Consider the following 27,005-nt stretch of genomic DNA (forward strand, 5'->3'; position numbering starts at 1 on the left):
TGGGATGTTTTGCATTTTCTTTAATAAAGTTTTTTCTACAGAATCTGATCGAGAGGATGGAAGCTACTGTCCACCTGTAAAACGAGAGAGAACTTCATCTTTGAATCAGTTCCCTCCTTCTCAGTCAGGTAAATGTTGCTGCGCTATTATAAATGAAGGGATAGTTTTCCTACCTAGAAATTCTTTTTCCAGACATGTAAGCTGTCTTATTACTGTCTGTTGTGCTTTGGGTTAAGACCACAGCAGCCATGTACTCATGTTAGCAAATTTGGTGAAGCCCAAAGGAGCTTATAGATAGTTTTAAAAAATGTTTTCTGTCTGTAAGTTTGTGTATTTGTAGTTTTACCTTTTACTATTGTGCTGTTAAATTGCAGAATTAACCAGAAATCTTCTTGATTTCTTGTGACCAGGTCGCTTCTTTCCAAATTTATATAAGTGCTACCTTTTTCTTAGTTACTCTGCTGCCAGGGAAGTTTTTTGAGTCTCAACTCGTGTTTTAGTCCTCTTTTCTCTTCTCCCGTTACTTTTAAAATGGGGAGGATTCAGTGCACTTCTTAAACACCTGACATATGCAAGAGAGAACGACCACAGCCTGTGTGTGTGCACAGTCAGGGCCGTGAATTCACTGGGGTAAATTCATGCAGTTCACTTGCATGGGAATGGTCACGTTTGATATTTGTTCACTCATAGGAACAGTCTTGATTTCTGCCGTCTCTCCTCACAGATCATATGAAGGTTTTAGCTTTGGTCAACACTTATTTTAGTTAAGATATGTCAGTGTTTGAGGCAGATTTTGAGACTGCTACTTTATTTCTAATGTCTTAAGTTGAAACAAAGAAGATGAGAAACCTTGAGGGAAAGAAGTAAAAAAATGTTCCTCTCCTATGCACACAGTCTGGAGATGTGACTAAAAGGTGAAAGCCTAGTTGTTTTGATTTTAATTTGAAGGAAATAAATGGCTGTGAAATCCAAGATATAGTTGCTGATACTTTATGGGCATACCATTTTAAATTCATGCACCAATGCTAGTCAGGGGATGAAGCTCTTCTCTTTCAGATCCAAATTTTCTGTTGGGCAGCTCAGTGGGTCTCCAGATGTCATCCTGTGAATTGGATGATCAGTGTTGCTGCTATCTGTTTGCCAACCACTTTTAGTAAAGGAATGCACAAAAATAATGAATACAGGGTTTTGTAGATTTTATGTTAGAATCATAGTATGTGTATGACCAGATTCCCCATAGTCTCTTAGCACTTGCATTCCACTATGTCTTTGTCATATAAGATTGGAATCTCTATGCTTACGTCTGTTAATAAGTGGAGGAAAACAATTTACTCAACTCTTCCTTGGTTAAATACTGGATATTCCAGGAGTTCAGTATCCTTTCTCAAACCTCTGCTTAGCTAATGAATTTTGAGAGGATGTGGTGATTTATTGACACCTTTCCTCTCTTCTGATGTGTGCTGTTCTCAAGCAGTGACAACTTTGATTTGAATTGCAAGTTTCATGAAGACCTCTTTGAATATTGTTGACATTATTCAATGGCTTTGGTTTTCAGAAAATCTTTTACTTTCCTACCTTCTTTCTTTTCTTTTTTTTTTTTTTTTTTTTTTTGTGGGGTTATGTTTCTCTCAAGAATAGGGAAATTTTGCTTACATGAAAACTGTGTCATGTTTAAGCTTAAGGCAGACAATAATATAAAGAGAGAAGGTGGAGTTGAAGGAAAGAAGAAAAAAATTTTCAGACTTAATTATAAACGGCGAATACCACATTTTTTAGTACAATGGTGTTCAGAGATGAGCTTTGTTTCTCTTTTCAACATACTTGAACTTTTTCTACAGCCTTATAAAAACTAAAAAAGCCAGTAAATACTGCAATGCTTTTCTTCATGCAAAATTATCTGTTAGAGAAATCTGTCTCCTTCTGATTGTCCTATTTTATAAACTGGATTGTGATTTTTGTATAATACCAAAAGTACTAGAACTGCTGGGCAGGGTGTCAACCAAACTCCCTATTGTTTGCTTCTTTAGGACCCAGAAAAGGGTGGAAAAGAGGTGCTGTCTTTTGCCTGTTTTTTCAAACATTTTTTCCCTTTGGTTGACTATTATGCTGCTGAGGTGACATCTGATAGTACTCTGGTGTGCTCTTCTCTGTTTCTGTAGGAGTTTTGTCTTTGCAGGGTAGTTCAAACCTAAGTTGCCTCTTGGTGAAAACAGTGCGGTCCATCAGAGCGCAGATGTTGCGCTACTTTCTAGCAGGCATTACACACCTTTCTGCTCTCTCTCCTCAAGGGCCTTTTGAAATGGTATTAGACACTTTGCAATGCTATTATATAAACTAGCACCACTTTTAATTCCTAATTCAGATACAATTCAGATTGGGAATCCTGTATTTATACAGGATTCAGAAAAAATGAAATTTTTTCTTTCTCTGTTTCAGGAGACACTGAGAGGATTTTAGGGGCAATGGCTTGTTTGCTACTTTGGCTGTAATGCTGTTTTAATTTAGAAGAAATAAAACCAAAATAAAACAAATTACTAGAAAAATTACTTCAGTTTGAATTCCGGGAACTGGTTTATAATAAAGAACAACATCCACAACTTCCCTTTTTTTTTTCTTTTTCCTTGACTGCAGTGACAAAGAACAATGTCTTTATGCCATCAAGCTTTTGTGAACCCTCTGCAGGCAATTCTGACTCAGAACCAGGTGAGCTTCCTCATTTTTCTGCATTTTTCTTGAAAAAATGTTGTTAATTTGTTGTGATCTAAAGTACTCTGATACTTCAGAAGTAAGACCCTATCTGTGAGAACAGAAGTGATGATGGTTCTGATTTTAGAGCTGTTCTCTTGCTCACTTCGTTGTTCAACATCACCATTGCTGGAGGTAATGAAAATAATATCAAAGTTGTTAAATGCTTTGGGAGTGATGGTAGAACACTGCAGTATGACCCTTTCCTGCTAGCCTCACAATAAAACCTTTGGAAAAGCTTCATATATCTACTTTGGAAAAATGTTCTTTTATATTGGAAAGCAAAACAAGCATAAGGCATGGTCATGATTGTGTTCAGCTATGATCTGTGAACCCTGTGTTGACAGAACTGCTAATTTTGTTAGTCTCCATCATTCTGGTTCAGTTGTGTTGGTATCACTGTAATGCACATCAATATCATATGCTTATAACCAAGCACAGTGAGACTGTAAGATGCTGAGTTGTCTTATTCTGAGTACAGATATTAAGCCCCTAAAAGGAAAAAAGTATAATTATTCTTTGTAAGTTGTAAGGAACTCAATTTTTAAGAGCTGTAGATTTATATTTTTTTTTTTGAGATTTGATATTTAATTTAAATACCGTAACTGTAGTGAGTGTGAGCAAAGGAGTTTTTTTATGTTTATACTACAAAAGCATGAGTAAAAACTTCTTATTACAAGAAACTAACATTAAGCAATTAAGTTTAACTTAGTTTATGATCATTAGCCGTTAGATACTTGTTAGCAGCTGTCACGTTCAGTCATAGTTTTGATTGTTCTTTCTTTAGTTTGATTCTCACTTAAAACCTTTATTATCTTTATTAAGTCCTTCACAGAAGGAGCCCCATTTCTCTGGTGAACACAGTCTTTTTCCTGTTTCTTCTGAAAAAAATGTTGAGCTTCTTGCTTGTGATACCATGTGTTTCTCTGAGGTGTATATTTGCTGTGATGATCACTGGAAATTCAGGTTTCTTTCTTTCAGAAGAGAATTTGTTATTTGGAAAGGTCCTAATAACTTTGCATATTTATAGAACTTGTGGGTTGTTACAATGGGGAAAACCTGAGCAATTTTATGACTGAATGGCTATTTCTAATGTTACAGCTTTGTCCTTGTAATTTTGTATTTCACTTCCAGAGGAAAAGAGCAGTGGATTCCGGCTGAAGCCACCAATACTTATCCATGGTCAGGCACCTAGTGCAGGTGAGTTCACTGTTTACTGCGACAGTACAAAGAAACCAGCTCAAGCATTTTATTTAGTTAGTGATTTCATCAATCAGCTATAGAAGGTGGTAAATAGAAGGTGGCAATACCTGTGTGTCTGCAGAAAAAAAATTTCGTCTTCTCTGGGGTGGTTGTGCCCATATCCATTGTGTAATGCATATATGGATGTGCCCATGTTTTGCATTGGTTCAGCTGTGCATGTTTGAAGTGCATCTCCCAGCTGTTGCTGCTTAGCGAGATTCTGTTTGTGCTTGGAGTTATCCTACAGACAGTGAATTTGATTCCTTTGGTAGCAAACCATAAGAAAAAGGGTGTTCACTGAGTGCCTTGAGCAAGTTCTGGCCATTACTGAGTGTTTAGTCTGCGACCAGGCCAGGGCAGCTGGAAGTGTCAAGAGAGTGCCCACTTCTGCTCTCCCTGGCTTTTGGTGGCAGTGTAAGTGGCAGGTCCCTGATCGTGCCTGTTCTGCACTACAAGTTGGCTATGACTGAGTTTCCCGTTTGCAGATGTAGACCCAGCCACTATCAGAAAGATGTTAGTATTACAGCTTCTTAGGAATTTGAGGGGGTAAAAAACAAACCCAAAACTATATAGGTAATGAAAGCTATTATTGCATCACTATATGGAAACTTCATTTCACTTGAAGGAAGAGTGGTAAATTTAAGAAAGGAACAAGCTGTTTTGAGCTTATGAGTGTTTGAACTTTGGATAGCTTTATAATCTGATGTCATGCCCTTTTAATGTGGGTGACCTGAAATGGAACTAATTGCTATGAGTGAGTTCTATTGCAGTATTTTATTGGATCAAGGGTTCTTCTTCACCTATGGCAAGCCCAGAAAACTGAATTTTCTGGGCTTGCCATAACCTTCTAGAGTTGATGTTAAAATGTTTGGGGGTTTTTTAATTAGATTGTTTAAGGTCAATTAGCTTTTTGAATCATAGCAGAATTAGAGTTGTAGTGCTGTGCATCTTACTGTAACAACCAAAGAGGCCAGGTTAATTCAAAAAGCCAAAAGGTTGTTAAATGACACAACACAACTATTATAGTACCAATATGTTTGATTGATTGCATGGATAAAAAAATATTTTACTACTATCTGGAAATTACTTTATTGGAAGGAGAAAAGAAGATTTGTAATGTGTAGTTGAATAAAATGGCAGTGCATAAATAGGATTACTGGAATTCTCTTACATTTTGGCTTTTATTTCTGGATTACTTTCTTTCTGTGCTTTCCTGGATAAGGTAGACAGTATATTTTAAAGTGTCTTTTTAGGCTAGGAAATAGTCTTCCCTATTTGGGACTAACTCTCTTTTGAGGCTGAGTAAGGAGTGATGGAAAAGAAGTGAGTAGAAGCTTTTCTAGTGTCTGTTTTTAATTGTGTGTTCTGTTGGAAGCAGTTAGAGAAGATTAGATGAAGCTGAATTTTCCAACTTTAAAACTTTATACTTCTTGAAAAAACTTTGCACTTGCAGGTCTCCCTAGCCAGAAACCAAAGGAACAGCAGCGAAGTGTGCTCCGTCCAGCAGTACTACAGGCACCGCAGCCAAAAGCTTTCTCACAGATGGGTAAATAATGCTTTTGCTTTCTAAATACAGTGGAGAGAGAACAAAAACATGGAATTTGTTTAGTGTGGTGGCTTGCTTTTACTCAACACCCACCTTGGTTTTTCTAGTTTTCTTCTTTCAGAAAAGAAACATCTTAAATAGTAAGTGTATCTGTATTACATGAAAGATAACACAGTGGAACCTTCAGATCTTGTGTAGGGTGACTGTCTGATGTTGCCAGGCCTCTAACTTTGGTGTAATCCATACTTACGTTTTGAAATAAAAAGACTTTTAACAGTGTGGTATAGCAGTCAGTCTCAAATGACAGCATTGACCATGGTGTAATAAGCTGTTACTGGTAATTGATCAACAATGAAGTACCTAAATCAGTGAGAGGTGCCTCTGGGCTTGAGGACCATTTTGCTGTTGGGGCTTTGAAGTACAAATTTAATTCTGAACATAGAATTTTAATTTTTAAGTTTGGTCATTCATATAATTTTTATTGTATTATGGAATTATGGAATTTGATGTAGCTGATGGAAATACACATGATAAAAGTGTGGAAGTTAATGCGAAAAGCTGTTTAAAGTCCCTGTATCCTAAACCCCATGTTTCCCCAGTCTGATGCCATTTGTTATGTGGAAGTTTAGTTGAACAGAAACAGGAGTAACTTCAGTTAATGCAGAATCTGGCACAGAACCTAATATTTCTAGCTTGATTTCATGACATGCCTCCTGACACAGATTGGACTCTACAGAGGACTTAGTATTGGGGTAAAATTTTCAGTGAGAGTTCAGTATGTGAGCAGGTAGATCAATCTGAAGACAAACCCTGCTGGCTGTGAACAGTATTAGACTGAAGAAGGATGGTTGCTTGAAGTTGTACATATTGAAGTCTTTACAACATTTGTATAGATTAATTTACTGACTTGGTTTTCTGCATTTGGAATTTTGATTCTGCTAAGAATTGCTGAATTGTGGTCCTCATGTCTCTTGCAAAATACTGTGGGAAATTTTTAGTTTACATTACGTTTAATGGACTTAAACAAGAAAACTACATGCTATTTGCATAAGAAAAAATTTATGGCAGTCTAAATATCTAGAGAGTTCACTTTTTTTTTTTTTTGTTTCTGTGTTACAGTTCTCAGCAGTGGCACCAATGGTGTAAATATCCCTCCAGATTCTGCAGCCACATCAGAATCACCAAGTGATGCAACATTGAAAAGTTCAGACTCTGAAGACAAGGTAAGTTGGAGAAGGAGACTCAAGGTGACAGACATAAATATTTTAGGAAATAAAGCTGGAAAGACAGACAAGGATAGGTTCTCCTATGCTAAAAGAAACTGTGTGAATGCAGAGGCTTTGTTTTGGGAAGGCACTGAATTGGTCAAGGCTTTATAGATTAAGATCAGAGGGGAAGCCAACAAGAGAGAGATCAAAGTGAACCTTCACCAGGCTTCAGGTTGTTTATTGAGCTGGTTGGTAGGATTCTGAAGGACAGCAGAGCTCATGAGAACTCATTACCTGCATGGACAAACATCTTAGAGAATGAATAACTTATCCCAAAGCGCTTGAAACTCTGCAAGTTTGGGAGGAGGCCAGCATGTATGGGCTTGGGAGGTCCTTAAATCCAGAAAGAGAATGTGCATGTATCTCGTGAAAGCAGTCAAGACACCTGAGAAGTATACAGAAGGATTGCCTGGATGTGTGGGAGAACTGGGAAAGCCTAAATTTGGCTGGAGTTGGGAATTACAGGGAATGAAAAGCTGCAAACAAGGCTTCCACTGGTACTGGCAGCAAAGGTAAAATGAAGGAAAATCATAGGCCTTCTGCAAAATGTTAAAGGGAATCTAGTGGTGAAAAAAAAGAAAAAAAATCTGAGGTACTCAATGTCTTTGTCTTGTTTTCTACTGAAGAGGTCTGCGGTCAGGTCTACCAAATCCTCTTTTTAGGGGAAGCTTGAGGGAGCAAATTGTTACACTAAATTTGATTAAGGACCGTTTTAGACAATTTGACATGCACAGATCCATAGGATGAGACAGGATGTATCCATGGGTGCAGAGGGAGGAGTCATGGTTTAACCCCAGCTGGCAGCCAAGTACCACCACAAGTACCATGGAGCCACTTGTTCACTCCCTCTACTCAGTTGGGATGGTGAGAAGAATCAGGAAAAAAGTAAAGCTAGTGGATTGAGATAAGAACAGTTATTTAAGTGTTGAAACAGAGTTAAGTATAATAATAATAATTGTAATGAAAAGGGGAGAGAGACAGATTAAACACAAAGAAAAGAAGTGATGCCCAGTGTAGGTGCTCAGCACCTGCTGATCTGTGCCCAGCTTGTCTCCCAGCAGCCATCAGCCCCTCACCAGCAGCTCCTCCAGTTTACACACTAGGGAGGATGTTTTATGGTGTGGAATATCTCCCTGGCCAGTTCGGGTCAGCTGTCCTGGCTGTGTTCTGCCCTGCCCCAGCTTCTTGTGCAGCTCCTCACTGGCAGAGCATGAGACACAGAGAAGTCCTTGACTTGGGGTGAGCACAACTGAGCCACAACCAAAATACCAGTGTGTGATCAAGATTATTCTCTTCCTGGATTCAAAATACAGTGTTGTGCCAGTGTTGTACTGGGAAGAAAATGAACTCAGGACAGGGAGCTGAGGGGTGCTTGTGTGAGAGCACTAGCTGTCCTCAGAGAGTTGTGGTACTGTGGTGGGTCCCAGTTACTTGAAAAGAAGAAAGCATGGCACACATTTCCACAAATGGCAAGAAAGAGGTTCTAGGAAAGTAGAAATGGCTCAGCTCCTTCCTCTCTCTTTGTGGTGAAGGAGTCCTAGGATATGAGGCACCTTAAAGGGATTGAGAACAGCCAGCATAGATAAAACAGAGACCAACCTGATGAGTTTTTATCCTCTGAGATTATTTGCTTTGCAGAGAGTCCTACTTGTTGATTTTGACTTTAAGCAAAATCTTTGTATGGTCTGAAGTATCATTGTCATAGCCAAAATGGAGAGAGCTGTACTGGTTGGGTGGAATTTAAAAGTGGGTGATAAATTGGCTGAAGCCATGAGCTTTGAGGGTAGCAGCCAGTGATTGGAAGTCTGACAAGTGTCAATCACTAGAGGCATTCCTTAGGACTGTTCAACGTATACGCAAACAACCTGGCAAGGTGGAATAAATCTTGTTATGTTCGTGGATACTAGTATACTGTGGGAAGGGGAAATGGTCAGTATGTTGGAAGGTAGGGGCTCTTCAGCAGGATCTCAGCAGGTTGGAAAAACAAGCTGAGAAAAACTAGCTGATGGTTAGCAAATGCAAAGTTCTGTATCTGAGGTGAAAGAACCCATGTGTCACAAGGACTGAAGAGGGACTGTCCTGAAAGCAGCTGTGCAGACAAGTCTTGGAGATCCTGATACTGCATGAAAAATGTTGAGACAAGTTCTCACATACAGAATTTATTAGCAGATCTATAGCTGATAGTGACAGTTATTTTATTTTGGAAGAAGGGAGATCAAAAAGGGAAAGAAAAAGAAAAACTTCACATTCGCCAGCCATAAAGGCTAGTAATGAGTTCCCTAGACAGGCATCTTCCCCCTGAGTGTCCTCTCCAGTGGAGCAGGTGGTACTCCCTAATAACCAAGTTCCCATAGTAACTATATAGTTTTCTTCATAATGTGCTCAGACTTCCTGTGGTTTTGGGTTTTTTTCTACTTATGATGCTGTTGATGCTGATGGAAGTGTGCCTTGCTGAGGGGCAACTGCTGTGTGTGGGTCACTTCTGAGGCTTTGTGTGTGCATAGCATTGGGTCTTCCCATCAGTGTTAAAAGCTATGGAGTAGGAAGTTAGGACAGAAGCAGAAGGGAGTGATTCCCATGCAGGTTGCAATTGTTTTCCAACACTACTTTAGAGTTTTGTAAGTGCAAGGCTCTGAGTATAGTGGAACAAGAACTATGGTATGGGAATAATCAGGAAATGTGCCACCATGGCGTGTGCAGGGAGAAGTCACAAAGCCAGTTGTGGAAAGCAGGTGGCAGAGGTGCAGAATAGAAAGTCCTTAGGAGAACAAAAAGCTCAAGAACCTTCAGGTGCTGTGCAGCAGTGAAGAACAATAGATTGAACATGAATAAGTAGTGTATCCTTTTATTGATTAAGAGGACTTATGGGCTGCTTTACTAAAACTACACGCATTAGGCTTAGGAAGTGATCTTTCCCTTTTTGTGCCACTGGCGGATGGCATCAGGAATACCATATATAATTTGGGGCTTGACACTACATGAAAAACACTTAAAAATCACTAAGGTGACTAGTGGCTGGAGCACAAGAAGAGTGATGAGAGAATGAAAAAGCTGAGTATGTTCTGCTTGGACTAGGATAGGGGAATTGGAGAGAGCTCTCAGCTCTCAAGTGATAGGTGGTGGCAAGATGAGAATAAAATAAGGAAATGTCTATCAAACAGGTGAGAAGCTGCAGATGTAGTGTGAAGGGGATTCCAGATGGGTTTTAGGACATAACTGTCATACTTGGTGTAGTTGAACATTGAACTGAATTGTTAAAACCAAAAATCAATTTCCCAAAATAATATATATGCATAACCCCAGCACCTCCCATTCCTGCTTTGTATTAAAATGAGGTTATTAGTCCTTCAGTTCTTCTCTTGAATTGGGTTGGTGGTCTTGAACTGGGTCAGTGGTCCCAGGGATGAAGTCAAGAAGGTCTTTGTCAGGTCTCTGTGACTCTCTGGCACAATCCACGGCCCCCTGCTTCATGATGGATTGACATAGAGTTCAGGTGCTGGGCATTGTTCTACTGGTTTCAGTACGTTCCTATAATTGTTCACTTGCTCCACTTCCTTCTACAAGTGAGCTTATTGGTAATATAACAATTAGCTTTAGCTTAAGGATCTAATAATTATTAACCTATTGTTGGTGTATCTAACTGCAATATGAATTGGCTCTTACCCTTAGCTAAAATCTTAACCCTTTAAAATAATAATTCATTGCCCACTCCTTCAAAGTTAGTAAATTCTTTTACTGATATACAGAATCTTCTTCATCTAGCAAAGCTGCACAGTAGGGGTCTGTTAGAACTGTACCCTATGCTCTCGATATTGAAGTTAAAGGTGCTACTCATCACAACTATCTGCAATTCCAAACAAGTACTATAATAGACAAAATCAAACTTATACTAACCTAAGTAAAATAATAATTGGATGAACCAAGGTATTGAGCAAGCCAGTTGCTATTGGAGACCACCCAAAAAGCACATCCCACCAATGATGGGGATGGACCTTCTTCCAATCTTTTAAATACTCTCCGTATAGTCTCTGTGTCATGGTGTATTGTAATCAAAGTTTTTCTTCCTTCATCTTTAATTTCTTTAGGAATTCTCTTTAATTCATGATGCTTCAACAATTGGGTAACCAAAGCTAAGTTCATCCCTATAGGCATGGGTGATATTTCTTGCACAGTAATCAAATTTGCCTTTTTATGTTGGTATGGTATGACAGGTGCCTGATAGGAAAAATCACATCCCTCAATTTTGACAAAGTTACAAATGGACAAGATAAATTGAATTTCATTCACAGTGATTTCATCCACCATTATAGTAGAGCATGCTATTCTGAGGCAGACACAACCTTGTCCTGTATACACAAGCAAGGTTGTCTGGTTGTCTGGGACGCATTTCAAAGTGACAAATGCTTTGCTCTCTATCTAAACAGGTATCTTTACCATCACTTACATTGCCTTCACATATGAACCCCAATTGTTCTCTCATTGAGCAGGGTTCTAAGTTAAGAGTTCGCTACATTCTTTCAACCTTTAGTGCCCACATTCTGTGTTCAAAAGGATATAGTATGGTCCCCTCATGTTTTAGCCCTGAAGGAACAATTGGATATATCAAGCTCACTGATGCATCGTATATGGTTAAAACAAAAGCTGTTACCATACTCATCATGGAATCATAAGTTTAATTAACTAAAACCCACCCGGGTTGAAGCTCTTTTTCTAAATCCGAGGCATTATCCCAAACAACTTTATAAATTCCAGCAGGGAATATGCTGTCTTCCCCGTCCCTAATGATTGAGGCTGCCACTGATTGCATCCTTATTTGTGCCTGTGTACACCCAAAAACCAAAGAAATGTTCCCACTAGCTGTGCCTAAAATATGAATTATCAATTGATGATCTCACTCTTCCATATTTTCCCATTCTGGTAATATTTTGGACAATTTCAGCTGTCTGGGACCTAATGCCAACAAGTAAGATTGTAACGGTTGTTGCAATTTAACCACGTCACCACCAAGTGCTGTCAGTTTGTTCATTAATACTTCTGAATCCATTGTATTTAGAACTCCATGTCCCATTCCTAATAATCCAGTAAGGTGTTTCTTCTGTCTGGACATATAAGGCATACAATTCTGCAGCCGGGTGGTCCAGTCCATAAAGGAGGTCTTTGAAAATGGAGCACAAATGGCAGAGGCATTCACTTGCATTGCCATCTCTACCTGTTTTAATGACCACTTTGAATTAATTAGCAATTTTTGAATTAATTAGCAATTTTTGAATTCTGGTCTTCTTAACAGCATACAGTCCCATTTTGGTCATTATGGGAACCATGTGTTCTAGGGTGATTTGAGTAGTCATGGTTTCTTTCAGTGTTGGTAGTGGTTGAGTTATTAACCCTGTCCATTCAGGAAGCAGTACAAAATTGAGTTATACTCTAATCAATCTTAGAATCCTTGATTGTACAACCTTCTATTTTGAGTCTAAACTCTGGACAATTGGTTAAGCATTGATCACAGCATTCAGGACCAATTTGAATAAGTTTCATGGGTTGTTGATGAAATTTATGAAACCCGTCCTGGACAAACGCATATTCACATCCCCAAATATCTTTCCTTTCCCACACCGTTGCATTTGTAACTTTTAGCGTCCGATACAGACTGAAAGGAGTCAGAGTCATAGGCTTTCCCTTGGCACTTATCTATACCAGTCACATTATATGCAAGCGGTACTGCATTAGCCATGGCTATAGTGATAATCACAAATGCCACAACTCTCCAGGCTACACCTACTTGATTATCCATTATAACTACAAACTTTTATTCGTAAACTATGCTTATCATTTCACCCACACCCTATTCATTTTCCTGAGAAAGTTTTAATTTCAGTTCGTTGTCACCTGGTATAACTTTCCAGAGTCCCTCGGAAGCCTTCCTCACTCAGGAATGATGGATCCAGGTGCTTTGTCCCTTAATCTTGATTCCAGTAAAGGTGGTGAGGAGCATTTGGAATGGTCCTTCCCACTGCAGTTCCAGAGTCTTCTCTAGAAAAGACTTAACATATACATAATCCCCAGGCTGTACATCATGTACTGGTCCATCTAATTCTCTGCTTTGAGCCTTAGCCGCATGTTTCTCAATTTCTCTTAGTTGTTTGTTTAGGCCCACCACGTATTTGTGTAGGCTTTCTTCCTCTACTTGAATGGTTGTTGTCCCTTCTTGAATTCCATATGGCCTTCCATACAGTATTTCAAAGGGACTCAATTTTTCCTTTGCTATTGGTTTGGTCCAGATTCATAATGATGCTAATGGAAGAGCCTGAGGCCAAGGTAACTTTGCCTCTTGTCCCAGTCTTACTATTTGCTGCTTAATCAAGTGATTAATTTTCTCCACTGGACCGCTTGACTGAGGATGATATAGAGTATGAGGTTCCCAGTCTATGCCTAAATGGTGGCTAGTTTGCTGCACAATTTTTGAAATAAAATGTGGCCCTCCATCTGAAGACATCGTGGCTGGGACTCCAAAATGCAGTATTACTTCTTGTAACATTGCTTTGGTTACCTCCCACATTTTGGCAGTTCTCGTAGGGAAAGCTTCTGGCCACCCTGAAAAGATATCTGTTAACACCAGTCGGTATTAGTACCTCCCCCCTTTCCTGGGTAGTTCTGAAAAAGCAATTTGCCATTGCTGCCCAGGTCCATATCCTTTTCCAATTTGCCCAAGCTTTGGTTTAGGAATATTTTTGGGATTAGTTTGGAGGCAAAGGCTACATTGACAAGTCACCTGAATCGCTGTACTTAGCAAGTTTCTGGCTAGGATTCTGTCTTTCAAGTAATTATACAAGGCATCTATTCCCCAGTGTGTTTTCTCATGTTCATCTTTCGTGAACATAATGACCATAGCATGTAAGAGGAGATCACAAGCCTTCCTTTCCCTTCATCTGTAACAGCTCACCCCTCTTGATTATAACTTCCATTTTCTTTCTCAGTAAGCCTTTTTTGCTTTTTTACTGCTTTTTGGCTTACCTTCAACAGAAATTTGTCCATTTGGGATTAAGGCTGCCTCAACTGTCTTAACAATTACCTCACCTTTAGCTGCTTCTTTTGCCTCTCTGTCTGCCAGTTCATTTCCTTCCTCCAATTCAGAACTCGCTTTTTGGTGTCCTTTGATGTACGTGATGGCTACCTTTTCAGGTAACTGGACTGCCAGTTTCATTATCTGTTGTGCATGTTTAATGCTTTTTCCTTGTGACATCAGCAGTCCTTTTTCCTTCCAGATGGATCCATGTGCATGAACTACCCCAAATGCATACCTCGAGTCTGTGTAAATACTGATTTTCTTTCCTTTTGCCAGCTCTAAAGCCTGGGTTAAGGCAATTATTTCAGCCTCCTGTGCTGAGGTGTTGGTTGGTAATGATCCAGACTCTTTTACCTCTCGGCTTGTGGTAACTACATACCCAGCATGCCTTTTTCCGCTGATGACGTAGCTGCTTCCATCAGTAAATCAGGTCTCAGTGTCCTTGAGAGGGGTGTCCTTCAGATCCAGGCAACTGGAGTAGGTAGCTTCAATATTCTCCAGGCAGTCATGGATCACCGGTTCTCCCATACTACCATGGAGGAAAGAAGCTGGGCTCACAATGTTAGTTACCACAATTTCTACATCATCTTGTTCCACCATTATGGCTTGGTATTCAGGAATCTCTATGGGGAGAGCCAATGTTCCCCCTTTACTTCCAGCACTACAGACACTGTGTGGGACACTAGCACAGTCATCTTCTGGTCCAGGGTGAACTCTCATGCTTCCTGGATGTTCACTGCCACTGCCGCAACTGCTCTGAGGCACCCTGGCCATCCTTCAGCTGCTGCATCCAGCTGCTTGGAGAGGTAGGTGACTGCCCTGCAGTACGAGCCCAGATCTTGTGCCGGTATTCCCAAAGCAATTCTCTGCTTTTCATGAGAAAACAAAAAGAATGGTTTACTCACACCTGGAAGTCCCAGGGCTGGAGCTGACGTAAGGGCCTTCTTCAGCTGGCTGAAGGTTTGTGTTGCTTCTTTTGTCCATTGGAGATCTCTGTTTCCTTCCATAATCAAAGCATATAGGGGTTTGACCAACAGTCCGTAATTATAAACCCGCAGCCTGGACCACCCAGTCCAAAAAGGTTCTCAGTTCTTTTACTGTCTGGGGCTTTGGGGTCTGGCATAATGCTTCCTTGAGATCCCATCCTAAAGTTCTTTGTCCAGCACTAACCTCGTGACCCAAATAAACAACTGTTTGCTTCACCATTTGGGCTTTCTTCTAGGATACTCGATATCCCTGTAGGCCCAAAAAGTTTAAGAGGCTTACTGTCCACTCCGCACGTGCCTCTTGAGTTTTGGTAGCTACCACCAGGTCATCTACATACTGTAACAGCTGTCCTTCTGATGGAGCTTCCTAAGATTCCAGATCTTTTGCTATTCTCCAAATATCATAGGGGAGTTCTTGAACCCTTGAGGCAGAACAGGCCATGTGAGCTGGGTTTTGCATCCCGTTTTGGGGTTTTCCCACTCAAATGCAAAAATTTTCTGGCTGGCTTCATGGAGAGGAAGGCAAAAGAAAGCATCCTTCAAATCCAAAACTGTAAACCATGTTAGTTCAGATGTTAAACGAGTTAGCAGAGTGTAGGGGGTTGGCAACTACTGGGTCTAAATCCTCAGTTATCTTACTAACAGCTCTTAAATCTTGTACTATTCAGTATGATCCATCAGGCTTTTTAACAGGTAAAATAGGAGTATTGAACTCAGACTGACACTCTTTTAATAGCTCTATCTGTAAAAAGTGTTCTATTACAGGGCTAATCTCTTCTCTGTCTTCCTTTCTCAAACAGTACTGCTTGACCCTAACTAGTTGTTTTCCTTCTTTAAGCCTAATTTGTACTGGGGGTGCATTCTTCGCTCTCCCTGGTATGTTAGAAGCTTACACCCCAGGAAATACTTGATCCAGTATTTTCCTGAATCTCATCTTCACTTTCAACTTAAGCCTCATTGGTTATTAACATCAGGCTTAACAATTCCATATATTGTTGGTCCTTAACCTCCAAAGTAATCTCTCCATTTTTGAATATTATTTTTGCTTCTAATTGTTCCAATAAATCTCTACCCAAAAGTGCTGATGGAGCATTGGGCATATATAAGAACTTGTGAATTTCCCATTGTTTCCCAAATTTAAATTTCAATGGCCTACAAAAAATAAGCTCTTTCAAATTGGCCAGTTGCCCCCTTTACCATGACATAATCATCTGTTATCGGTATTAAAGCTTTATTTAACACCAAATATGTTGCCCTTGTATCTATCCGAAATTCCACTTCCTTTTCCTTGTTCCCTAGTTTCATTATAACCAGAGGGTCTCCTAGGGTAAGATCCTCCAGTCCACATCAGTCTTCTTTAACATGGGCAACCACCACCTCCCTTTTTCATCTCTTCTTTGTTCATCAGCTTTTCTTTGTTCCGGGCACTGGTTCTTCCAGCGTCCAAATCTCTTGCAGAATGCACATTGATCTCTCCTTAGCCGAGGTGGTCCCTGCCTTAGTGGCCCTTGTCCACATTTCCCTTTTTCTTCTTCCCTTACTACTGCTAATAATTTTTTCATCCCTTCTTTGCACTTTTCTTCCCAATTACTAAATATTCTCCATGCCTCTTTTAGCAAAGTCGCTAAATCTCACGCTGTCGGACCCTGTATCTTCTGAAGTTTGCGTCTAATAAACCCTCTAGATGTTGTATGCCTTCCTCAGACTCAGGATCAAAGGTTGTACAACGATGCATTGCATCCTGCAAATGTTCTAGAAATTCAGAAGGTGTTTTGGAGGGACCTTGCTTAATTGTATATAGGGCTGACCAGTTTATTGTTTTAGGAATTGCCCTTTGTACGAACTCCTGATAATCCTCTAGTCTTTCCATATCACTAACATCATTAGCATTCTGATGTGGATCCTGAAGAAGAAAGACATCTCTCATATTACTCTGTGTTATTCTACAAGCATCTTCTGCTAAACCCTCAGCTACCTTTAAAACCAGTTGTTTTTCTGTTTCTGTTAGGGCATCCAACAACAGCTGGAGATCTGAGTAATCAGGTCGATGCTGTTTAATCACAAAACTTTAATTTCTTTGCAACACCTATCAGTTCACTCCTATAATGTTTAGCAATCTTTTTCCAAACCTCTAAATCCATTGTAGAAAAAGGGATTTTAACTAACATTGTCTTCCCTTCAGGACTTACTGCCTCCCTCAAGAATGCCTGTATAATTTTCTTAGTTTGTTTCTGAGTCCAAAATGCTATAGGATCCTCTGGAGTAGGCACTGAACTCAGTGAACTCTTGTTCACTGTCGCTGCTGGGTAGTTGGAAAGATTAGGAATAGTCAAGGTGGGGAATAGAGTAGAAACTGGGGTTGAACTTGAAATAGAAGCTGGAATTGATTCAGCTGAGCTTAAAACTGGAGCTGGGGTTGAAATAGAAATAGCTTTCTTTAAAGCTGGAGCTGGGGTTGAAATAGTAGTGGCTTTAATTGGAGTGGGAGGTAGAATATGAGCTGGAATTTGGACAGAGGTGTTTAAGGGTGGAGCAAGAGCTGGAGTTGGAATTGAGGGTGAAGTCTTAGGGGGTGGAATAAGAGCTGGAGTTGAGATTATTCCCAAGTTTGCTGCCCCTCTCTGCCCCCCTTGCCTTCTAGGGGGTGGTTCAAACAGATCCCCCAACTCTTGCTCCACTGAGTCAGCAGGGTGTACCTTGTCTGGGTGTGTGCAGTGTTGGTTTATGGAGCATGCACCTACAGCACCATTTCAGCCTCCCCCTACTAGCCTCATTATCTTTTCCAGGGCCAATACAAAGGGTTCAGAGGGAGCCCTGAGTCCACAATCCCTCTGCCACTCAGGGTGGTTCTGGAGGGAGAAAAACATGTCAGCATACGTCACCTCTTCCCATTTCTGTTCCCATCTCAAAAATAACATAAGCTGTAACAAAGTCTCATAATGTAGAGTTCCAGTTGGAAGCCACCTTACCCCCTCTTCAAACCTATAAAGTGGCCACCACTGTGTGGTAAATTTCACAAGGGTCTTTTTATTTTCTATCCCCCCATACCTTACTAGTTCCTTCCAGTGTGCCAAAATACACCCTAAAGGACTACTTTTGGGGATCTCTTTACTCTGGTTGCTTCCCGTCACTCCCCTTCTCCTTAACAAAACCAGCACTCAACGCCAATCCTTATTACGTCCTCCTTTGCTTCTTGTCTCACTTCCACCCGAACCTGGCGTCACAGATTCGTACAGTCCTTTCCCAGTCTTCTTCTCACACAGCCTACCACTCGGGTACTAAATGTGACTTCCCACACAGCAGCTTTAAAATCTTTGATTCTAAATCAGCTCAATCAGGGAGCTGTGGACACTGGGCACGCTCTCTGTACCAGTTAGCAGAAGAACAGTACTAAGGTCCTGCACAAATCTGCACAAACACTGCAGTAACACCCACGCACAATGCCAACCTCTAGATGCACCAAAAGCTGCAGGAAAATTCCCACATATGCAAGTTACTCCATCCGCTCCTTCTCAACCCTAAATTCTCTACAGCCGATTGCTCCCGATCCAAAGCCACTAGTCCCCCAGCAGATGTCTGATATAAACCTTCTAAATATACTCTCTCATTTCCCCTGTCTATCCACCAGTTTACTGAACTCACAAACTCCCAGGAGTCGAGTCCAAACCACTGAAGAAAAGGAGTTCCTCCCATCTGTCTGGCCAGATTGGATTCTCAGACCAAAACTACCCCTATTGTGGTTCTAGCAATCAGCATCTACAAAGACAATCCCTGTACCTAAAACCACAAGTCAACTCTTATCAAAGGCTCTAAACAAACCAGTTTTACTACTTTGCACTCAACGTGTGACACTTACAACTTTTGACACAAGATGGCAGTGTTGCCTCAAAAAGCACCACAGCTCCAAACACAATTACAACATCACAATCTTACTATGCCCACAGGAAACACCTTGTGCAGTCTAACAATACACAAACACACTACACTAAAGCACTCAACATCTATATTTCAAATTCCATAAACATAAACACCTGAACAGCAAAGCACCGTCCCTATAATTTCTCAGAGTCTGAACCCTTTTAGTGTTAACACCAGGTGTTATAGTAAATTCTGTCCCCCATAACCTAAACACAGACACACACACAGTCACAGCAGAGAGAGGATTTTATTAAGGGTCATGCACCCCACTCGCCTTGTTTTTCCCCGGCTGTTTCAGTTGCCTGAAAATGGAACCATGGGTCCAAACTCTCACTTGTGTCGTGCGCTAACAGCACATCTCAAAAAACACTCTCACAATTGTTCTCGCAGTCAGGACACATTCACACAACAGCATAACAACTTTTGACCAGGATTTGCCCTTATGACTGCTAGCCCCAATTGGTAGCAAACTGAGCCCTCTACGGCAAAACAAATGGCAAAAATCCCATTCTGTTAGCAACAAAAGCCTGAGCTCGGTAGGAAAGTTCAATGACTCTTTCTGCTGATAACCAGATTTCAACTGCAACTTCAGTTTGCAAGCACACTACAGAGGCACAAGTTGCGTGTGGGACTTCTCCCATGACTTACCAATGGCCTTTCTTGACCACGCATACACCAAACAGGTCACTACTTAAAACTGCTTCAATTTTTAAACATACCGTTTTGTCCAGAATTTTAGTAGTCAGGAGTCCTTGTCTGCTGCTGGATGAGCTAGTCCAGGCAGTGGAGCCCACTCTTCCAGGAATATACTGGGGGTGCCCTGAGGGGGTCCATGTCCCAAGGTGGTCTCACAGCTGAGCAGAGTCTCCTCCTGGATGGCTTGCCAATTAAGTTGTTAAAACCAAAAATCACAGACAAAGACTCTCTAACTAATTAAAGTTAGAAAGTAGTACGTTTATTATGCTGGCGTGTGGCACGGGGAGGGGGGGGGTCATCTCTGAAATGCGTGACCACATCACACGAGGATTTTTGCCTTCTATTTATTTCCCAAAATAATATATATGCATAACCCCAGCACCTCCCATTCCTGCTTTGTATTAAAATGAGGTTATTAGTCCTTCAGTTCTTCTCTTGAATTGGGTTGGTGGTCTTGAACTGGGTCAGTGGTCCCAGGGATGAAGTCAAGAAGGTCTTTGTCAGGTCTCTGTGACTCTCTGGCACAATCCACGGCCCCCTGCTTCATGATGGATTGACATAGAGTTCAGGTGCTGGGCATTGTTCTACTGGTTTCAGTACGTTCCTATAATTGTTCACTTGCTCCACTTCCTTCTACAAGTGAGCTTATTGGTAATATAACAATTAGCTTTAGCTTAAGGATCTAATAATTATTAACCTATTGTTGGTGTATCTAACTGCAATATGAATTGGCTCTTACCCTTAGCTAAAATCTTAACCCTTTAAAATCATGATTCAGAACCAGACTACCAAAATGTAAAACTGTCACGTGGATTGTTTTTGAAATTTGATAAGAGATCTTGGGCAGCTTAATAGAATTTTGAAGTTGGTGCTGCTTTGAACAGAGTTTGGACCAAGTGATTGTTAGAAATTCCTTTGAACCTTAACTATTCTGTGATTTGCTAAGAAAAACACTTAACAACAGAGACATTATTTAAATGCAAAACATCCCTTGTAGATCTGAAAATGTTATTGGCTTGTCATTGTAAATGAATGTGTGACTCACCTCATCATAAGGTGTTTTTATTTAAAGAAACTCAATTTCTTTGGCTACCTTTTTCCATTTCTTTAGGCAGCAGAATGTCAGAAAAAGGAGTCCAACAATACTTCAGATGATGACTGCTCTGAGAAGGCTGAACTAAATGCACAGCAAGCATTCATTTTTGGGCAAAATTTACGAGATAGAGTTAAGGTAAACACATGTTTGTTCTCTTGACTAAGAGTTTATGAATATATATAAAATTAAAAGCTATGAACAAAGAAGAGTTGTCTGTTTAATAAAACTAGTCTTCTGGACATTTAATAAATGAATTCTGTTAAGTAACATAAGAAGCTTTTTAAAAAAAAATGCATCTACTGCAGTCATGAGTAACAGCTAAAGCTCAGTAGAATGTGGTGTTTTCTCTTACTTTTTGAATTAGAATGAAGTTGAAATGTGGTCCTAAGCTGTTCCCATGCTACCAAGACTTCACAGAAAAGATGGAAAAATAGGCTGAGCCTGGGGTTAAACTTGTGCATAGAATAACTGAGTTGGATTGTTAGTACCTCCCCTTGAAGATGGGTTTGTTCAGGTTTCCTAGCATGATAAAACAAAGTGTAATATTGGGACGTATCTTGTTTTATTGTAGAAAGCATTTGTGGATGAAATTTTGTCTTTAGGTAGAGTGAGTTGAAAATTTCGTAATTAAAATTATTGATACATACTTGTTCTTTTTCTAGCTAGGAGATGAAAGCAACGAAACTGCTGATGTGCAGAATGCTGGCCTTCTGACATCAGATATACCTTCTGCAACAAACTATTTTCTACAGTACATCAGTTCCAGGTGAGACTACAGGGAGACAGTTCTCCTTACTCTTTATTTTCCTTATCGTAAATTCTGTATGATTCTGCTCTTTATTGGATGCAGGGCTTAGACTGGGTCAGTGGGAACCTAGACTTCTGAAGAATGAGATGGCAATCTTCAGATCTGGGGGAATCCTCAACCATCTCTTCAAGGGAGATGCGTTTGATATTATTTATTTGACCACATCCTCACCAACACCTCTTCAGAAAACCAGAAAGCATGACATGAGAGGCCTGAAACCAAAAAGCATGACATTCTTCTCATGAATGATCAGAAACAGAGATCTGCACCGTATTTGTGTTGTTCAGTAGGTTTCATGTAAGATACAGATAAAAGGAAGAACAGTTAAAATTTTTCCATGATAGTAACCTTTTCAGAGTGGTCGGTATGAATAAATAGGAGCCTTACTGTGGGAGGTTTTTGAGAGAACTTCTAAAGAATAACAATAACATCAGTAACATCAGAAGAAACATGATGTATAGGTAAAGTGAGGCAGCCAGGAGAAAACTGCTAATCCTGTCTTACGTAGTAATGACCTCTGAACTGACAGCCTTCACTTGTGGCTAAGGTAGTGATACATGAAATCTGTATCTCTGTGAAGATGCTAGCTTAGTAGTGGTCAAAAAATTTAAGTAGTGTAAAGAATAAGAAAACAGAAGATACAGAGCTGTGAATTAATGGAAAAATGTGAGGGGAAATCCCACCAAGAGTGATGAAGCAGAGCAACATCTCTGCTCCTGGCATAAGCTGAAATTCAAATTGAGGCAAGGAAATAATTGTAGGAAAAGCACCAATACCTGCTTTCTTTGTCTTTATATTTGGCATTTTTAAGATCCTGTTGCTCACCATGAAGGAGGCAGTAGGCAGTTTTGCAGTCAATGAACTTTTGATGCTGAACTTTTCAGATGTTGTACCAGAGAGGTAGAGAACACCTTTGCCCTCTTGATGCCAGATCAGTGTCTTTCCAATAGACACAGTCAGACTTATTCAATCAGATTTGGCAGATAATAACTACAATATGTGGCCTTCAAATACCAGAATATTTTTTCATATTTTTCAACTCATATGACACCTACTGTCATTTTATTTGAGTCTTTACTTTGGGAAGATTTATTCTTGGTGAGTCAATTGCAAGAAATCTAGGTTTGAACTTGTCTTAAAAACAATATTGTCTCTAAGGGGAGTTGGCTCTGGTTTTCTGATGAGATGGCAAAGCATTATGGTAATCAACTTGTAAAAGGAAACTCCTCCCTTTGCATAACACTGTAAATTCTTTAAAAACTGTAAATATGCTAGGTGGCATGGCAGATATTGGTAGGCCACATTGAGTTCCCTGTCAAGATTTGGAGCTCAGAACTGTGGTATTTAATTCCCTTAGGAGGTAAAGTTATCTTCCACTGAGGATCTCCTTTGTTCTAGGAATCTCCTTAATCAGAAGTAGCAACTCCATAAGTACAATTTAAAGGTTTGTTTGGTTTCACGTAGATGTGAGTCCCCATTCTCCAAACTTGGTGAAATGCACGTAGGCTTGATTTGGAATGGTCTGCTTCTGTATGTTCACTCTGTGAGCAAACTGGTGTCTTAAAAAGGTATGCCTGATGGGAAGGGACAGGAACAATAACTTTTTAATTCTTTTGTCTTTTATTATTATTTTATTCTTTTAAAAGAATAAAACTCCTGCCCTTCCTAAATAGGATTTAAAATCTGTTAATAAAAATACTAATGGGAGGAAGATGTTTATTCTGTAAGGAAGAAGTAAAGGCTGATATTTGATTGTGAAACTTCTTGGATAGTCTGTGGTATTGCAGCTAGTCTGATAAAAGGCATTACTTATCCCTGCTACCTTTGCTTCAGTTATGATCTTGCAAGTGCTTTTGTTTCCATTCTTTCCGTTTCTGAGAGAATTGATCTAAAGATATGTAGTAGTTCAAGTCTGTACATGTAGGATACAGTTTTAAAAAAAAGTATGTTATATGATTAGACAATAAGCCCTCACTTAGCATTCAGCATTGCTTTATATGTTAATAGTTATCTGAAGGGGAAGATTTTGACAGAGAAAAAATAATTTGTTGTCATTCTGAGAGAATTCTCGTTCTGTAAAACTAGAATGTGCTCTCATGTTAAGTTGGATTAATTTTTACCTAGGTTTGTGTCAACCAGTGCTTACTTTCTTAAAGACAGTGACAATCACTCACTTTCTGAGAAATTTTATTAGTAGAAAATAAAAAAGGTATTATTTTCTATCTTGTAAAACCTGGCTTATTTCTTGGGTTTTTTTCAGTGTAGAGAACTCTACGAACAGTGCAGATGCATCTAGCAACAAGTTTGTTTTTGGACAGAACATGAGTGAGCGAGTCCTAGTGAGTATCCACTATTTATATGTTGTAATTTTGCCAGCAGTTTGTTATGGATTCTCACCCAGGAATTTTGAGAGCCTTTAATTATACTTCTCACTTGAGTATGGGTTTTTTTCAGTCGTTTCCTTTGAAGATAACTTACTTTGAGTGCAGCACAGGAAGTTCATTATAAGCTATTGTCTGCCCAGCAATACTTTCCAGGATTTCCCTTTCAAACTCTCAGTGTAAGGAGATTCAGTGCCCTCTCCGTAGTGCATGTGGTTCTTGTGCCCAAGCATTTTATGGCACAGCTCGTTGCTTTAAAATGGCTATTGGAGTATAAGTATTAGAGGGTATTTTATGTTTGTCCTCAAAATTCAGAGCAGTTCAGTAATGTGACTCCCCCCAGATGGGATTTCAAGCCCAGCAGTAAAGCAGCTGCCTCAGGACTGAGGTATGATTCTGGAAATGCTGTTCATGATGTACCAACCTAAGGAATAACTTCTAGTACCTCACTGTTTCCTGCTGTTGTTTGTATTCCTGTGCTGCAACAAAATGGAAATGTTTAATGATGAGTGTTCAGACCTGTCTAACTACAAAGCTGGAGTTCAGTCGATTATGACATGAGTAGCTGTAGCTGAAATTGACTTGCTATGTTGAACAAAGCAAGTCAAAAAGCTTCAAAATAAGGGTTGAAATTTGGTATCAGTTCCAGGGAAAATAACTCAAACTGGTTTTTAGGGCACACTCCATTCAGTTCCTTGGCTAAGATAGTAGGATAGTTTTGACTGTGAAAGCATGTTGTCCATGAGATTCTTTTTTTTGCCATATGGTTTATAAATACTGGAGCTACCCTCAGTACTTGATCACTAGTCCTGTTTAGCAGAATTAGTGTATATTTTCTCCCTTCTGTTTACCTCCTCTTATTTCTGTGATAGAGCCCACCAAAATCAAATGAAGGTAGTACAGAGAGTAATAAGGAGAATGCTGCTACAGAGTCTGGGTCTGAATCGTCTTCTCAGGAGGCCACACCAGAAAAAGGTGAAAACCAAAATATTATATTAGGAATGGTAGTTAATCCTTTTTTAAATTACTGTATTTTTCAATATCCTGTTACTTTTCAAAAACATAAGATTTTTATGTTGCTTTTACTCTGTCTCCTGTAACCAAAGGTACAGGCTGGGTGTGGAAGTTGCTGGATGCTGTAGATCCTCTAATAGTAAACATGTGCAGGCTGCGCTTTCTTTTTCATTGTCAGTCTGTGGTTGTGGGAATATCTTCAATGGAATAAAATTAGAGGGAATTACCAGAACTGGTAGTAGGACTTGGTAGAGAACCTAGGAGAAATGTGGCAAACTTTTTTTAACAATTCTATTTCATTTCAAGTGACTGAATTTCAGAGTCAAATGTATGTTGCATTGAGTGGGTGTCCCACATGTTGCTTGAACTCAGAACTGGTTGCTGGATTCTATGACTTCAAATTGTCAAGATATTACAGAAATTCTGGGAACCATGGGTTTTCTTAAGTAAACTGCTTGCAAGCCCAAATGGAAGTAGAAAATTAAATGCACTGTCCATGTGTAGGCACAGCTGTATGGCTAGCAAGAGTATCAGTACTGCTGGAGCATCTACACATAAGCAAGTGTCCATGCAAAGGTTTTGAACTATTGCATGTATGGATATAATTTCTTGAGAATGTATCTATTTTGTTCCTTATGCTTGTAAAACAAGTATTAAAAGACAAGCTTTAACTTCTGCTTTAAATTTCAGTAATTTTTAATGTGTTCCATTAAAGTCTGTTTTCTATACATTTCAAAGGGTCTCAGAATTCTGGTGTACTTGTGTGAGACTTTTATATATCTTACAAAATTTTATGATAATCATTCTCAGACGCTCAAAATGTTGTTCAGCTAATAATATTTCAGAATCACTGGCAGAGTCTGCAGCAGCCTATACTAAAGCAACAGCAAGGAAGTGTTTATTAGCGAAGGTAGAAGTGATTACTGGGGAGGAAGCTGAAAGTAACGTGTTACAGGTAAGAAACGGATAGAGGAGCTTTGAGTTTGTGGGGATTCATATGGATGTCTGTCACAGTAACAAGTCTACAGATCGGTTGGATTTAAATCTATACAGGGGATCCTCAGCCAACCCTGTCCTTAGCTTAGATGCAAGCACACCACTGGCCAGAGATCTGGGCAGAGAGAGATCCCAACCAATCAGCTGTTTAAAGCAGGAAGTTTCAAACCCCCTATATCAGCAGGCCTCCATAATAAACCATTGCTCTTGTTGCCTGGATCTCTGAGAGTTTGTGTCGTCCCTGTCTCTGACCCCACGTAACAGATGTCCAGTGCATGCACACCATCTGATTCCCTACAATTCAGCCTTCCTCTACATCTCTAATGTATTTTCTTGTGTTTAAATGCAAATTTAGATATTTATATCAGATCCTTATTTATTAACTTGTTATCCATTGTTTCTTAATTTCCTCTTTCTGAATAAATTTTAGCGTATAGGCCATCCAGATGATTCTTAAGCATACTTTCCTGAATCCATCGCATAGAAGCTTTTATGTTCTGTGAGACAATTATTTGAAGAAAATTTAAATTAATTAAATATTTTAAGTTCTTTAATTGTTGTACTACTGAAGATTTTCTAAGATTTGGAATGGACTATTTATGCCAGCAGTCTAGTTTTCTTGCAAAATAGAAACTGTAACACAAACACTCAGGAATTTGGTTTGAGATACTTAATTGAATTAGTGATGTTGTAGAAGGATATTTGGTCATGACTTAGACTGCTGATTTTAATAGAGATATATTTAACATTGTAGTTATTCATTAACTTATATATACTTACTAACTCTAGTGTATCCTTAAGAAAAACATGCAGGGTTTTCATATAAAATGAAGTGGTATATGTATTTTTTCCCATCTCTCTTTATACTCCAATTATAGTTTAGTTTTTTTCCTTGAGATATTGTTTCTCAGCATTTGAATTGTGTTATTTTCAAGGATAACTTTTTTATTCTTACAGACACAATGCACTATTCTTCTGAGACCAAACAGTTGCACTATCAGTATCTAATGCCTATCAGTTACCTTACAAAATGGTACTCTATAATGTTTACCTTCTTGGACTTCTTTTTACCAGACATAAATGGTCTTTAAATGATTCTTCTGGTACACCTCTGTTTCTATTTAATTCAGAAATGTCTGGGTGTTTCACATAATTGAACAAGACACTGAAGAGATAAGAATCCTGTTTCACTTAGGAAAACTACAACTTTTGGCAGTTGTATACTTAATAGAGGACTGACTTGCCT

The 27,005-nt window shown here is 39.5% G+C and overlaps 1 protein-coding gene across 7 annotated transcripts in view; it reads left to right on the top strand.

The window, feature by feature from the left end:
• Window positions 1-27,005, top strand: part of RANBP3 (RAN binding protein 3) — a 63,047-nt gene that overhangs the window by 29,197 nt on the left and 6,845 nt on the right. For 4 of the 7 annotated variants that reach the window (XM_071452036.1, XM_071452040.1, XM_071452039.1 and 1 more), the window contains 10 exons: window positions 30-128; window positions 2,632-2,703; window positions 3,880-3,945; window positions 5,441-5,533; window positions 6,653-6,756; window positions 20,576-20,695; window positions 21,223-21,326; window positions 23,629-23,707; window positions 24,622-24,724; window positions 25,594-25,718. In XM_071452036.1, the coding sequence (XP_071308137.1) occupies window positions 30-128; window positions 2,632-2,703; window positions 3,880-3,945; window positions 5,441-5,533; window positions 6,653-6,756; window positions 20,576-20,695; window positions 21,223-21,326; window positions 23,629-23,707; window positions 24,622-24,724; window positions 25,594-25,718 (965 nt within the window). The remainder of the gene's footprint in view (window positions 1-29; window positions 129-2,631; window positions 2,704-3,879; window positions 3,946-5,440; window positions 5,534-6,652; window positions 6,757-20,575; window positions 20,696-21,222; window positions 21,327-23,628; window positions 23,708-24,621; window positions 24,725-25,593; window positions 25,719-27,005) is intronic. The other 3 variants (XM_071452037.1, XM_071452041.1, XM_071452043.1) reach the window with 1 other exon arrangement.

The sequence above is a fragment of the Agelaius tricolor genome, unplaced genomic scaffold (assembly GCF_023055355.1).
Source record: "Agelaius tricolor isolate 1412-34295 unplaced genomic scaffold, bAgeTri1.0.p SCAF_33, whole genome shotgun sequence".
Taxonomy (NCBI): Eukaryota; Metazoa; Chordata; class Aves; order Passeriformes; family Icteridae; genus Agelaius; species Agelaius tricolor.